At 39.3% G+C, this 14,774-nt stretch overlaps 1 protein-coding gene across 1 annotated transcript; it reads right to left on the minus strand.

Annotated features, from left to right (window-relative positions):
- Positions 1–413: 413 nt before the first annotated feature.
- Positions 414–13,605, minus strand: tbc1d10ab (TBC1 domain family, member 10Ab). Its single transcript, XM_057320552.1, has 9 exons — positions 12,761–13,605; positions 6,957–7,053; positions 6,215–6,322; positions 5,984–6,090; positions 5,790–5,904; positions 4,596–4,661; positions 3,308–3,497; positions 2,088–2,242; positions 414–1,669 (listed from the first exon to the last, which is right to left on the minus strand). The coding sequence occupies exons 1-9, from the start codon at positions 12,955–12,957 to the stop codon at positions 1,241–1,243; spliced, it is 1,464 nt and encodes a 487-aa protein (XP_057176535.1). The 5' UTR covers positions 12,958–13,605; the 3' UTR covers positions 414–1,240.
- Positions 13,606–14,774: the final 1,169 nt, after the last annotated feature.

The following is a 14,774-nucleotide window of genomic DNA, read 5'->3' on the forward strand; positions in this document are numbered from 1 at the left end:
CCAAGTATAAATAAAATGGTTTTAATGCGGAAACAAATTGTTTAATTTATAACTTTTAAAGTGTTAGTCAAAAACACACATTTTTGAATACGTGTTACTGAGAAGCAAGAAAAGTGATTGTAAAGATATCAGAAATCATGAACCTGTGAAACAAGACAGAACAGCAATTGATAGTCATCAAATGTGATATATTGACTGGTCACTGATTTCTGCTTGAGCTCCCAAATCTGTGTAGAACAGCTCTGTAGAGCCCCCTACTGGTCAAAAAAGTGAAGTGCAATTGAGTTTAACGTCAAGACTTCATATTTTCTTCTGTAAAACAAAAATGGAGATTTAAAGTAAAATGTCAATTTGGTATTATATATATACCTAGTAATTATATATATATATATATATATATATATGAAACGTGGATGGTTGACCACAAAGCTCCTTAAAAAATGGTGCGCTTTATTTACACTTTATCGAGTCTTTATACAGATAATACGCTTGCTTGCAGTCCAAATTTTTCAATTCCTTCCAGCTCTCAGATCTCATCTGTGGTGGCTTCTTTTAAAGTAAACCCTGAGAAACAAATAGCATTTGGTGTCCACCTGCTGTCAAACCCGAGATATATCCATAAGCAGACATACATCAAACAGAGATTTAAAGCTATAGCAAAGATTTCAGCCTGTTTCTCACACAAATCGTAGAGCATCTGATTCGTGATTTAACTCAGACAGCCTCCCTTTCTGTTCTACAGAAGACAAAATGACAAGATCACAATGACGCTAACGCTTTTTATTTTTGGGTGAACTATTCCAGTCAGGTCTCAGATCAAAAAATGAAGTCTTTAGAGAAACAGACGGATGAAATGTTCTTGCATCCCACTGAATCATTAAAAGGAATGAAGCATAAGAATGATTTAGATGCGCTGAATTGAGAACAAATAATCACACAGTGATATTTATATTCCAAACTTGGACCCATATGACTGATCTGAACGTCAGTCTTGGCTACTCATCCTTCACTTTATTTCCATGTAAACACACCTGAAAACCTCATGATGTTTTCTTCTGGGTGTCCTAGGTGTAATTGGTGCCACACATATGTTGGGATAAATGATTTGGTCCATTAATGTCACATACGTGTGCAAAATCCTGAGACTGGGGAGGTGGGATGACGGTTAGTCAACATTCAACAGTCTGCACAAGCACCTGGAATCATGGTTCATCATCCCAGCATCTTCTCCTGCGACGGGTCACAGGTAAGTGTCGTGCTCTGTGCTACTGAGGCTCTGAACGGAGCCCTGCAGGACCACGTCTTTCTGCAAGAGATGTGATTCGCCAGGTGACGGGTTGTCGCTCTGTATCGGTGGTTGGCCAGGAAACGAGTATGGATTGAGTGGTGGTGATGTGTTTTTTGTCTCTTTCTTCTTCTCCCCTTTGCTCTTTTTTGTATTCCTCTCTTTTTCCACCTGGCCGTCTGTGGCCTGTGGTACCTGGACGATGATTGTAGGGTTCTGTTTGAGGTCCTGGCGGCTGGGCGGCTCGGCGGACATGATGGCTTTGGCGCCGTGCATTCTGGGTGGTGATTTACAGTGCAGCTCACCGTGGGTCTCTTTCCAGCGTCGGAGCTGAGAGAGGTGCTCTTTCTCTATGTCTCGCTCGGACACGGCCAATTCAATGACCTGAGAGAGAGGTGATATGCATTTGACTCTTCATTTTATTATACAAATCTGATCATTTTTAATAATACAACCACAATACTCTAATTGACATGAAACAGATTTGTACTAGCGCATGAATGGTAGATGGCTCATATGCTTATAAACAATCCCCTGTCCTACGTTTAGATACACTTTTTAGTATTTTCTTACGCAATTTTAGTGCTGGTTAAGCACGGATGTGCCTATTAACTTTTATTAACCAGCAGAGGGAGACATCCTACAGAGGCTGGTGTACAGATCTCAACAGACTGTGATGTCAGTCACGCTTGGTTTTATTTCTTAAAATGTACTCACAAATAGTAAACCGTCTTAAGACTTAAAACTGAAGGTAAAGTCGTAGAGATGCCCTCACAAGAATAGCTGTATATGTGTGTGATACCTCTTGAACTAGGAAAACCTCCTGCATGTATCGTGGCTCAATGGATCTCAGCAGCTCCATGGTCTCATACTGGCCCTGACAGGCCTTGAGTTTCTCCTGAGATCCCAGCATGCACTTCAGCAGCACCAGACCCACTCGGAAGATGATCTTTACTCCTGCATTACACAGAGACATGCATCTTAATGCAACTTTCTCTTCTCTAACTTTAGCGCAACATCACAATAACCATCAGTTGTCTGATGACTTTGTTGTTATCACAGCCAGAATCACAGTTTATTTCATAACCGCTTTCTAAGAAATGAATAAGCATTTTTTTGAACCAACAGTAAACTAAATTACTAGTGTAATGTCTGTTTTCAAAGGTTTCCTGAGCACGCTCGCATCTTTGCCCAAACACATGCAGCGACCCACGGCATTGGCAGAGAGCTACTTATAAACGTCCTAATTGGCTGACAGGTAACAGATTTTTTTGTCATTGTAAACCAGACCTAGGTCTGTTACAGGTCTGATTTGAAAGACATTGAATTCAGTGAAATCTGTCAAGACCGTTGCATATTCTATGTGGGGTAAATATTTATATATAAATTATACATTTTAATTACACATTCAAATTATAAAAGCATTCAAAGTTTGTCAAAACAAAACCCAAGACAATGACTACAATAAATTCTTAGTATTTAAATCAAATATGTCTATGCACTGTGGTTTGTCTTTTTGCCAAATAGCTTTGCCTAATAAATACTTCAAAAGTTTCGTGTTTTATCTATTTTACCATACATCATTCTTAGTTTTTGCATGGTTTAATCTGATCTGTCATTAAAAGCAAATATTGCGCAAATATAGTCACCGGACATCAATTTTTCCCAGTACTGTACATACAAAACACAAAGAACAAAAGTAATACAGTTAAATGTTCTATAGACGGTTTCATCTTAACAACATAAACAAACGTGACTGCCCATGCGCACTTTTGTGACCCCAACTGAACTTCCGGTACACATTCACAAACAATAGAGCGCCTGTAGGTTATTTCTGAGAACAATCAAAAGAAACCGAGAAGAACTGTTACTTGTCTCTCCAATATTTTGAATTTAGACTGCGATACCAAGCTCAACCGCTCGATGTCAATGTGCCATACGGTTTGTTTAAATGCGACCAAACTACAGGACCCATTCAACAAATAGTTTATTTAATAATAAAATGAACATACAACAACTCACCCTCACAGAAGAACATGTCCCACACGCGCAGGACAGAGGCCCAGGGCAGCGTTCTGGAGAAGGCACACATGAACCATTCGGTCATGTAGAGGATGGGGTCGATTTTATACTTCTTCAGGTGCCTGTGAGCCACGGGAGACACGCGCTTGAGAAGAGCAAACAGGATCTCACCATCTAACTGAATGGCTTCCTGTGTAAAGACGGAGATACAAAATAATGTTCAAGCAAAAAATGATTTCATCATCACTTTAGATTGTCAGACAGATTATAAGGCTTGATTTCTGTAGCTAAACTGGCACGTCATATTGGTCAGGAATGTATTTGAAAATGTGTTTATATCCTCATAATCTTCTTTCATTCTAAAGACTCGTAACATGTAAATCCTGTGTGTTGAATGAACGTTTCTGTGGATACGTCCCACAAGATGTGACGCTGTTGTGAATTCGCCATCATTTACATATTAAACAAATTTTGTGACGGAGACGATTTACACACTTTAAAAGGAACACGGCGAGAGGAAACGCCCCAGGCTGAAGTGAGACAAAACGAGATAGAGAGCACAGGATCCTTTTGTTGGTTTAATCTAATTCTCTCTTTATCTGATGTTTGTGGCCCTGTCGCCCTATCGCTACTCCGGGGTATTTGACTGTTTGACCCCGAAGGGTCAGACTCAAAAGATCTTACGTAACGCTGACCAATAGAATCCTGTTAAACTGGACACAGTATGGCTTCAATTTCTGAAAGGGTTTTTTAAGTCGATTTGATAAAAACCTCATTCTGAGTCATAATCATGTAATGGGTCGCCCCGCCCACAACAAAATCTCATTGGTCCAAAATCGCACAAACCTGCTTTAAAAAAATTTGCCGTTACTCTGTTTGCATTCTGCATTCTTTTTACTTTCTCCGATGCCTAGCGTAAGAGACGGTGGCGTTGTCCATTTAAACAGACTAGAGGAGGCTATTTGTCTAAATCTTATTGTGCTACACAGGTTTTGTAAAGCTGGTGGTTAAGATGCAGTTTAACAAGCTGGACTCTGTAAATCAACAGGTTCGTTGGGTTAAAAAGACTTTGAAGCGTGGAAGAGAAGCAACCCTTGAACCCTGATCGCTCTAAAGGAGAACATCAGCATTCCCTCAGCCGAAAAATGTTTGTGATTACAAACTAGCCAGACATACCAAAACAACACAACACAAGAATGTCCGTGTGTTGTAAACGCTGGATGAGTGTGTTTGGGTGATCTGAATGTGCTGTTGATATCACACAGAGCAGTGTGCTGTGTGCTCTTACCAGGCCTGCGCTGTAATATCCGGGCAGATACTTCTCACATATCTGGACCAGACCCCAGAATGCATCCTAACAGATCATGACCATAAAAGAACACCTTAGTTGAGCGTGTGGTCTGACACGTGACATACTGTTCTGTTCTGGTCTCGAATGGATTCGGTTGAAAATTCAACTCATTTATTATTACATGACTGATTCCAACCAATCGTAAGATTTGGTGGTCAAATATGTCCCATAATGTCTGCTGAACAGTTTAACAGACAATTGTTCCAGGTAACTACAGTAGTAGTTTCTAGTGTTACAATTCTCAAACTCAAAACAATTCAATGTTGCTTTGTCTATTAGTTTATTCCTTTACTAAGTAGATAATTCATACTTTTTTTTACACAAAACGAACTTAAAGGGGTCATATGGTGCGAACACGTGTTTTTCTGTGTCTTTGGTGTGTTATAAGTTGCCCATGCATGTATTAGACATAATACAAAAGATGCCTTCTGTCTAAAAGCGAATGCTCACCCAGACCTGCCTGAAACGCCTCGTGTAACCACACCCCCACAAATCTACGTCAGTTCGTGATATGATTTGACTAAGACCGCCCAAATGTAAACGCAAGTAAGGTGGGCGTACCTGTCAGTACAATTGCTTTGGAACCTGATGTTCCAAATATGGTAAGAGGCGTCACATTTCAGTCACACCCTTGCAGTATTCGACCAATCACTACGCACTGGTTAACTGGCCAATTACAGCACACCTCGCTTTTCAGAGCCATGAGCTTTGTAAAAAATCTGCGCGTTACAGAGAGGCGGGGCAAAGAGGAGATACAAACATGCACGTATGTGGAAAATACAGCGTTTTTGAACCTTAAATCGTGTATACACAATGCATTACATCTAAAACAAACCATAATATTCATTTTAGCCGTGTCATATGACCCCTTTAAGATTTAAGCAGACACAAGCAGATGAAAAGGTTTGTAAGGTTAAGAGAAACATTTTTCTTCACTCTGCATAAATGTAATAACACTTATGACAGGTAGGCTAATCTATGTTATCCTAACATAAAAAACACTATTATAGATTATTAGAAACATAATCTGTGATGTTTAAATTGACCCTGATGTGCTTTTTGACAGTTAGTAAATACATATGAGAAGATAAATGACCAGGAGGAGCAGAGGCGTGATGACGGATGACTGACCTCAGCCGGCATGTGCATCAGCAGAACAGCGGCTATAGGAGCTTGAGCCTGACAGTAACCCTCCTCTGGCCTGTGCAGCGTGTACGCCTTCAACACCCGAAACAGATCCTGCTGCCTGCACACACACAGGGTTCAAATAAAGAGGTCTGTCAGGTGAGGTGAGGTCTGTCACGTGAGGTGTGGGGAAGACTCACCCATGGCCTCCTCGAGCTACGAACATCTCATGAAATGGAAACTGTCTATGGAGGTCCTTCTCTATCACATCCAGCCATTTTGGATCTCCAGCTTGACTGTCCAACTCCTGACACACAAACACATAATCCGCACCTATGATGCCCTAAAATGTTACCTATCTAGTCTGCCTACTAGGTTTCGGAACAGAGCTGTGGTATTATAGAGCACTCAAACGTTGGAGATGTCCTCACCCGAAACTTTCCCTGATTCTGCTCTTTCTTCACTTTTCCACCTGAGAGATAAAGCCACGCGCGTCCTCTGAGCGATGGAGGGATGCCTTTCTGACAGCGCAACCTCACCTTTGAAAAATAGCAGAAAGGCACAAATTTACAATAAAACAGAAGAAATATGTGTCTGAGCTAATACGCCCCTTTCGAAATACAAAATCCCTTCATACATGTGCTAGCAAGTTTATCCCTGTGCTTGAGGCAGTAAACATGGACAGCTGAGCACAATGACAGTAGTTATGTGTAAGGTATGGATGTGTCTGACTGATGGTAACGTAGTGTTCACTGTATTTATCTGACAGGCTACTCATTAGAGTGGAATTCAGTACCAAAAAAACCTTCGGTCGGAGAAGCAAAGCAATTGTTAGTTTAGTTTATACATTTAGAAGGCTATTGGTAGTTTCTGGAACTAACACTTTGTTCATCTAAGTGCAAAAACATGAGCATGGCTTTTACACATTACGTTTTCGTGAATTACATCTCAAAACATAAAAAATGTCTGTACAGGGTTGCATAACCAACATCTTTATCTGATCAAACACTTTGTAATTTAGCAAGCACGTAGTGGTGAGATGCGCAGTCAAATTCCCAAGATACCATCATTTGGCCACGATTGCTTTTGTTGTGGGTTAAATGAATGCTATGCTATTCTCTGAAGAATCTAACTTATTGAAAGCAGTAAACAAACAGATAAACTCAGACCAACCTTCTTGTGTTTTTTGGCCATCCACTTGTCCCAGCTGTTGAGCATATCCAGCCACTTAGCTTCTCTCTGCCGGAGCACCTCTGGGGGAATGTCATCACTGCATCCAGAGGACAAAGAGAGATTAGAGCATATATCTGATAACATGCACGCAAGCACAGCTACAGGTACTAATGCACGCATGCATTTATGGGCTTGAGAAGTCAATAACTTTTACCAGTAATTCAAAAATAACAGTTTAAATAATTGTACTAAGTTTCAAGTTTTAGCACAAAACTACTTGTGGGTCCTGCAAAGCGTTTTAGCACTTTTAAGGCCAATGAAAGTATGTTTTAGATGTAAAGAATACAAACAGACAACACTGCTTTGACGTGTATTGTCAAGTTAACATTAATAGGCACAAAGAATAAGCAGTATAGTCCAATTCATGAACTAATGTTAAGAATCGGGCAAAAAGAATCCATCATTCTCCACTAGGGATGGACACGAGTACTCGAGTATGCGACAGCACAGCGACAATTGATCTTAAAAACAATGATCGTTTGGGTCTAAAAATACATTTTTAATACAATTATTTTCTTTCTTTTTGACTTACTAAAACTTAACTTGTACAACATTTTAATGTCATTTATTCTGTGTATTCTCTAAAGAACATGACATGTACAGTATATTGTTTCCACATGATATTCTTTATACATTTACAAAATATATACATACATCAAAGTCTACGTAATTGTAGTGATGTGAAATCGGATTCAGAATCATATTCCTTATGATTCTGAAAACTGCACACGTTTTAAACGCGGGGTGTAAATAGAATTAATTCTCTTAGCCAGGAATATGATATTTGCCAAAACCTCAAAATACGGTTATAGATCGATTTTATCAATATTAGGATATTATTTGCCTATTTTACCAATTACATTTTTATTAACTCACAAATGCAAACAAAATACAGAACATGAACATTTAATTAAATTCTCTGAATATCACACATCCTGTATAACAAATGGGACACTCACAACAAAAAATACACTTTTTAATAAAAAAGAATAATTAATAATGGAAAAAATTAAGCCGAAGTCAATAGTTTAATGAAAGTTTAATATGAAAACATTCAATGAAGTCTTTCAGACTTCTGTGCTAAAATGTGAAACGGGTATCAATATTTTAAGCGTAGTATGAGACATTGTATCATTAGACATTTGATCGATGTATCGTTACACCCTTTTAAATACTTAAAAACTTTGCTTATATGAGCAGTGCACTGTGTGATTTTAATTTGGGATGGGTGTTTATAAGAACATTCTTCCTGCATGAATGCAGAGAAACACTGGACAGTCAAAGCGGGTGTGGGGGAGATCTAGGGGTCAGGAGAGAACAGAGGTCTGGTTCTGATCTCTCTCATAAAACTGGGGGAAGACTCGTTTCTGGAAATCATTCTGTAGTTTGTTTTCTGTCTGTGCGTGTGACTCCTTAACATCTGCTTGAAAGGGTTTTTATTACATCCATATGACGAACGCACCCTTAATATAAAACTGAGCGACTCTTATATCAAAATAATGTAGACAACAAAACTAAAAAAATTGCTGCTATGGGATTTCTTTACCAATTGAAAAATGTTTCATACACTCGGACATAAAAGTATTTTGCTTTTATAATCAACTTCTATAAAATTAATGATCTCAGACTGTACTTTTGTTTTTATTTACATCCTTAGTTTCATGGGGTGAGTAGTTCATGCCTTTATAAAATATTACAAGGCTGAACCTTTGTCAAATTTTTCAAATGTTTGCTTCAAATAAAGATTTTAACTGCTGGCACGTCTAAGTGTTTTATGGAGAAATTCAAATACAGTTCTGAAAAAGTTATCACTAAGGGTCATTGCTCCGGGAGTCTGAAATTGCGTCCGATGTTTTAATACAACCCCACGTTGTGTCAATCACATTTACACACTGCCTCCGATATTTTCATCTGTCATAAAAAAAATCGGACCGGGTTCGATTTTCTGCGTTTTTCGCATTCCGTAGCAAGCATTTTGCAAGGAGTTTTGACAAGTGAGAGCCACCGTAGAAGCGAGTGCCAAAAATCCAGGATCCAGGAGTCCACTTCGTCTCGCAGCACAAAGTACTATATGAGAAACAAAATGCGGATTACAGAGACAATCTAAAGAGAGCGTGTGGCACATGAGCAGATGATTACAGGATATTATGTACTGATTTTCTAGCCACGATGCCAGATGCAATAAGACCGTACCTCAACATTTGGGTAATGTTACCAAAATCAGGGAGACCCACGGGGTTCGGGGTTGCGGGACACCCCGGACTGTAGTATCTAGAACTTTGAAAGTTGGGAGCTGGACTGACTTAAATTATTTTTAACATATTTTCTTTTGCAAACGGGACCAGATAAACTGCATAGTAACCCCCGCAAAAGGTTAAACAGATTATGTGATTACTCAATGCCTGAAGAATATACAAATGACTGCAGTTACTTGAACATACTGGATGAAAAGAACGTTATGAAAGTCCCAAAGGGTCCTTTAAAGAGTAACTATTACAATGTCCTTAATGACTTTGCATGCCATGTTTAATGTTGCTGTGCATGAATGTAAGCAGTCTGCCAAGTTGTAAAGCCGAACGTGTACGAATAACAAAGTTATTGGCTTGGGAAAAAGGAGTCGACTCTGAATCACGCGAACGAGTCATCTGTCGTTCTAATTTCAGTTCCGGGTCAGATTTGCGTCACTCAGTGTAATGCCCGCCTACGTTCCATTTGCGACACTTTACGCGGTAGACCAATCACAGCAGACTAGACCATCTGACCAATCAGATCAGAGTACACTGACAGAAAGAAGGGGATTAGACAGATGAATCACCGAACGAATCATTTGAGAGTCAGTCAAGAAGTAAGGTAATAATAACTGCCTATTATTAGAAAATGAAAGTGTTTTACACCTTGTATGCACTTAAACTTGTTGTTGGACACTCCTTAAACCAAAGTAGGACATTAATAAAATCACACAATATTTACTCTTTAACACTTTAAAAGGGGTTTACTGGATAAGCATAACCCAGGACGCACAGTCTTTAAATGAAAAGCAAATACACATGCTGTGCGTACATGGATTACGTGGCCCAGGTTAGATTATTGCCAGCGATCAGATTACATGTAACTGCTTTAGATCTATAAAACAGATGCATACGCAGTCTTTGTGTGTTTACCTTTCCCCTTTACACGTCAAGCTAATTGTATTACGCCGAACAGCACACAATGTACGCTGAAAAGAGGGAGAACGGCTTTATGAAAAGTGGAGTGGCTTTATGGAGAGGGCAGGGTAAGCGCCTTTCACCCTACAAGTGCCATAAAAGAGCCATGGCCTGTAGAAAAAAAGTGTGGAAGGAAAAAATCCTTTACTGTCCTTCCGTGTCCACTCTCTTCCTGGTGCTCGTTTTAACATAAAACTAAAACAACAGGCCGGTGAAGCTTTCCGACTGGCTAAAGAAAGCCTACCAGATAGAGAGAAAGAAGGGAATAAATAAATCACCCAAATAAATCATGAAATAAAGTTAAGACAAACCAAAAATGGTTTCTATAACAAAACAGAATATGAGAACCACTGAAGCTCTGTCATGAGTTTGCCGTGCATGCGCTGGTGCACTACAGAGCTCCCCAGGGGCTTGGCGCTCATGTTCATCTCCATGACAGTAGTAAATAATTGGAGGGCAACAAAAGCATAACAGTGAAATCTCATAACCAAGTCAATGACTGGCTTCTGTCTTCTCCATGGGGAAGCATAACCATCCGTTACCCTGCAGTCATTGTCCTTGTAACATAAGTAAAGCCTTCATTCTCTAACAGGCTTTAATGACATTAAGTACAGTATGAATGATGTTTCTGTGCCATGATGGAGAACTTCCAGAAGTCCCCCTTTATACAACAATGGACTGAGAGAGAGCGAGTCTAGTTTCCATTAAAAAAAACATCCATGGCAACTGCTTAGAAGCATTAAAGCTTAACATTTCTCCAAAACAAATGCACTCCTTTTCTTACAGGCACAGCCGAATGGAATTTGTGGCTTTTCAGCGGGAACTGAAATAAAAATCAAATCAACCAAAATATGCAATTAGGATGCACCGATTTGTAAATTTCGTATGTAAAGCTGGAGCCGATAACCAATATATTTGCCAATATACAGTATCTTAATATTATACATTTTTCTGAGAAAAGCAAAAAGTAGACAACCAATGCATACTTTTGTGTACGTTGCATACTAATGTATAGTTTTGTTCCTATAATTTACACATTCATAAATATACATATTTGTACTATCTACATCAACAACGTTTTGCCAGTAGCAGCAAGTGAAATGAAATCATTTCTCAGATGAAATTATTTATCATTTATTGGCTTTAATATGTACGCCTGAATTTATTATCGGGCCGATACCAATAACATTAAGAATGACTATTTATCGGCCAATACCAATATGTCCAATAATATATTGTGCATCCCTATTTATAATAAACAAACATGCATGAATGTGTAAAAGAAAAGTTCCTGTACACATGAGCATGACACTAGCAACGACAAGGTCATGGGTTTGATACCCCAGCACATACAACTGATAAACTTTATAATGGGTTTGCGCTGTAAGTTTACAGTTTGGATAAAAGCATCTGCTTATTACACAAGTGCAAAATATACTGGGCCTGCTTATACTCATCACTAACAGAGAATAAAACAGATTGAAATGTCTAGACAATAACCATCTGAGATTTTACTTTATCAGCGATTTGCTGAAACATTTGTTTTTCACACTACTACCGGCAGGAAGAACTGAATGAGTCACTGAATAGTTTATATCAAAAGTGAAAACACTGCCAAAATAAATTAATGAGCAACTACAAGTGCTAAAGGGAGTTTAGGGTAAGAGGGGGAAAGTCCTCCACGGGTCTACACGAGAGTTCAGTAAGAAACATTCTGTTATAAAGGGAATAAGGGAAATTCTGCATGAACTGTAGAGGACAGATACGCCTCTCTGCCTTTAATTTGATCAGCATCGTTGCTTTAAACAGCTCTAACAGAACCGCATTGTCCCGTGCCATTAGAGACACTCTGACAAGTCAATGTGAAACAGACAAGTGCTGTAATACTGGTTCATCCAGAGGAAAATCCAAATATGCGGTGGACACCGCTTTGTACAATAGTTTCCTATGACTTCACTGCATTAGTACAGATTTCTGAATGTGAGAAGAAAGTGATACCAAAGCAGATCCTTAAAGCTTATAACATTATATAACATCATCCATTTAGTCTATAGACGTCAGCTGACCAAGCACTTCTCAAAGCTGTCGGCTTACATGAACTCAGCAGGAACAGAATCACTTGAGACCTAAATCATGTGTTATAGACCCGTCAGCTCATGGTCACAGCTTTAGGAAAGACAATAGATTTAATAAGGAAAAATGAATGTGTGGAATATGATCAAGTAACACTTAAATGGGACAGTTCACCCAAAAAAGAACACTGTGGACCACAAAGAAGATATTTTGAAGAATGTTGGTAACCAAACAACATTGGCCCCCATTGACTTCCATTGTGTCAACACAAAACCTGAGACATTTCATAAAATATGTTCTTTGTGTTCCACAGAAGAAAGAGTCATGTCATGTTTTGAACTTGTGATCTTAGGCTATATAACCATTCTGCATGGTATGAAGTATTTATGTGTGGCATAAAACTGGTATTTATGGTTCAGAAGTTTAGAAGTAACAAATGTTTAAACCCATAAAAGCAAACCTTACTTTTCTCCTTGGTACTGCTGAGCTCCTCCTATGAATCCATATTTGTCAGCCTGGATCTCAGTGTTGTTGGCAGAGCCGTTAAGCTCAGTATCCGAACCCAGAGAAGAGCTCTCGTGCTCGGCTAGACTTTCCACCGTCCCCCGCTGACTCGAGCTGTCTGTCCATTGAACTCCATTACCCGCTCGAAGCTTAGCCATTCTAAAAATGAGCTCTAAGCCCAAAATACTGTCTTGCGTGTGGCGCAAGCAAGAATAAAGTCTGTGTTGAGACACAGATAATGGACTTCCTCCTGTCAAGCGCTTCAACTATCAACAGACTGAGATTTAAGCCACAGCCTCCAGTTAAACTAACGATACGCCATATCTGATGACAGACACTCGAAACTAAACTAAACCTGACGTTTAACTGACACTAACCAGACATCACTTCTATCAACTAAATACATTTGTAAACCATAACGTGTTACTAAGACTGGCTGCATCAAATTAGATAAGCAAAGTTAGATAAGACAATATAATATGTGACGTTCCGTGCATGTTTTTGTGATGTGTTGTATGTTAGATGAAACGAAATGTTAACCCGACTGAATCTAAGTTAACGTTGGCATTGCCAAATTCTGTCAAACAACCCACAATTGTAAGTTATAAGCTAGCTAACAGGCTAACCTGAAATAAAAACTGACGTTAGTCCACTTTATACAAAGAAATACAATTCAGACTCACTGCGTTTTAAAGCCACCGCTAGTATAGCTTTATAACACGGTTATTTTCATATTTTTTCTTATAATATGCGCGTATGAGCGTAACTGTCGTGCTCGCGCTAAAGTCGCAGCATCCCGCTTTAAGGAGGCGTGGCCGATTATGCGCAGTGCATGCTGTATTATTTACGTCCCCTTCATGGACAGCTGCGCAGAACGATCGCAGTATGATGTCAGTATGATGTACCGCGAGAGCAGGTTGCTCCGCTCTCAAGTCGCTCTCACGATTTGATGTTATACGATGTGCGCAGATCCACGTAAAGTCGAACGCGCCCATTAATATAACGTAAATCCCTCTGAAATAACTATATATATATATATATTACGAAGGGTTAATAACAATTAAAACATTGCTATTTAATTCTCCACCATACTAGTGACCCCATAGAAAAAAAGACCTGAAAAGTTCTAAGGACAATATTTTTCATAAAGCTCAGACCGATGCATTTTGTTATGGCAGAGCTACAGGTAATAATCCCCCACATGATTTTCTAATGATCGTAATAAAAGTCCTGAGGAAGTCTTGATGTGTGCGCAGTTATGCACACACATTCACTCCACGTGCACGACCTTACACGTTTTAGATGTGCTGTGTGTTTACTTGTAGCTTGTCACATTAATTAATTTACAATTGACAATACTTGGTATTTAATGCTAAACTTACATCACATGACAGCAGTTTGAAGTTATAGCTGCACTCAGTGACTTTGATTGGAGGTTGCAGGGTGGGCGTTTGTGGGTAGTGGGGGGGGCTTGTTGGTTGTGGTTTGGGGGGTTTCATTTGTTGGGGCTGTGTGGGTCTGGTTTGGTTCTTGTTACATTATGCCATTACAATTTTTCCCTGGTTCTTCCTCTGTCTGGTGTCGATCGCGGAATGGTACCGGGTTGGACCGGCACGGTTTCGGCGGGTGGGGCTTCCTGGGTCGCGGCTGGTGGTCTCTCCCTGTTCTTCGTGGACGTTTGCTTGGTGGCTTTTGGTCGGGGTCACTGAGTGCAAACTTCAGTTTGAAGTTAAATAAATTGAATTGAATTTATGAAAATAAACTTTTTTTGTGGGGGGGAATGATGAAAAAGCTATATTTAAACTCATGCATAATTTAAAGATAAAATGTTTTTTTCAGTTTGATGTGCCTGAATGTCATTGCATGCATAACAAGCAATCAAGAGGGAAAGCACAACTAACTACATAAATACATAATTTGTCAAAATTTAATTATGGCCATAATCGGGTCTCACATGACAGACGGATTGATCTTG

Source organism: Triplophysa rosa, linkage group LG22 (genome assembly GCF_024868665.1).
Source record: "Triplophysa rosa linkage group LG22, Trosa_1v2, whole genome shotgun sequence".
In the NCBI taxonomy this organism is placed as follows: Eukaryota; Metazoa; Chordata; class Actinopteri; order Cypriniformes; family Nemacheilidae; genus Triplophysa; species Triplophysa rosa.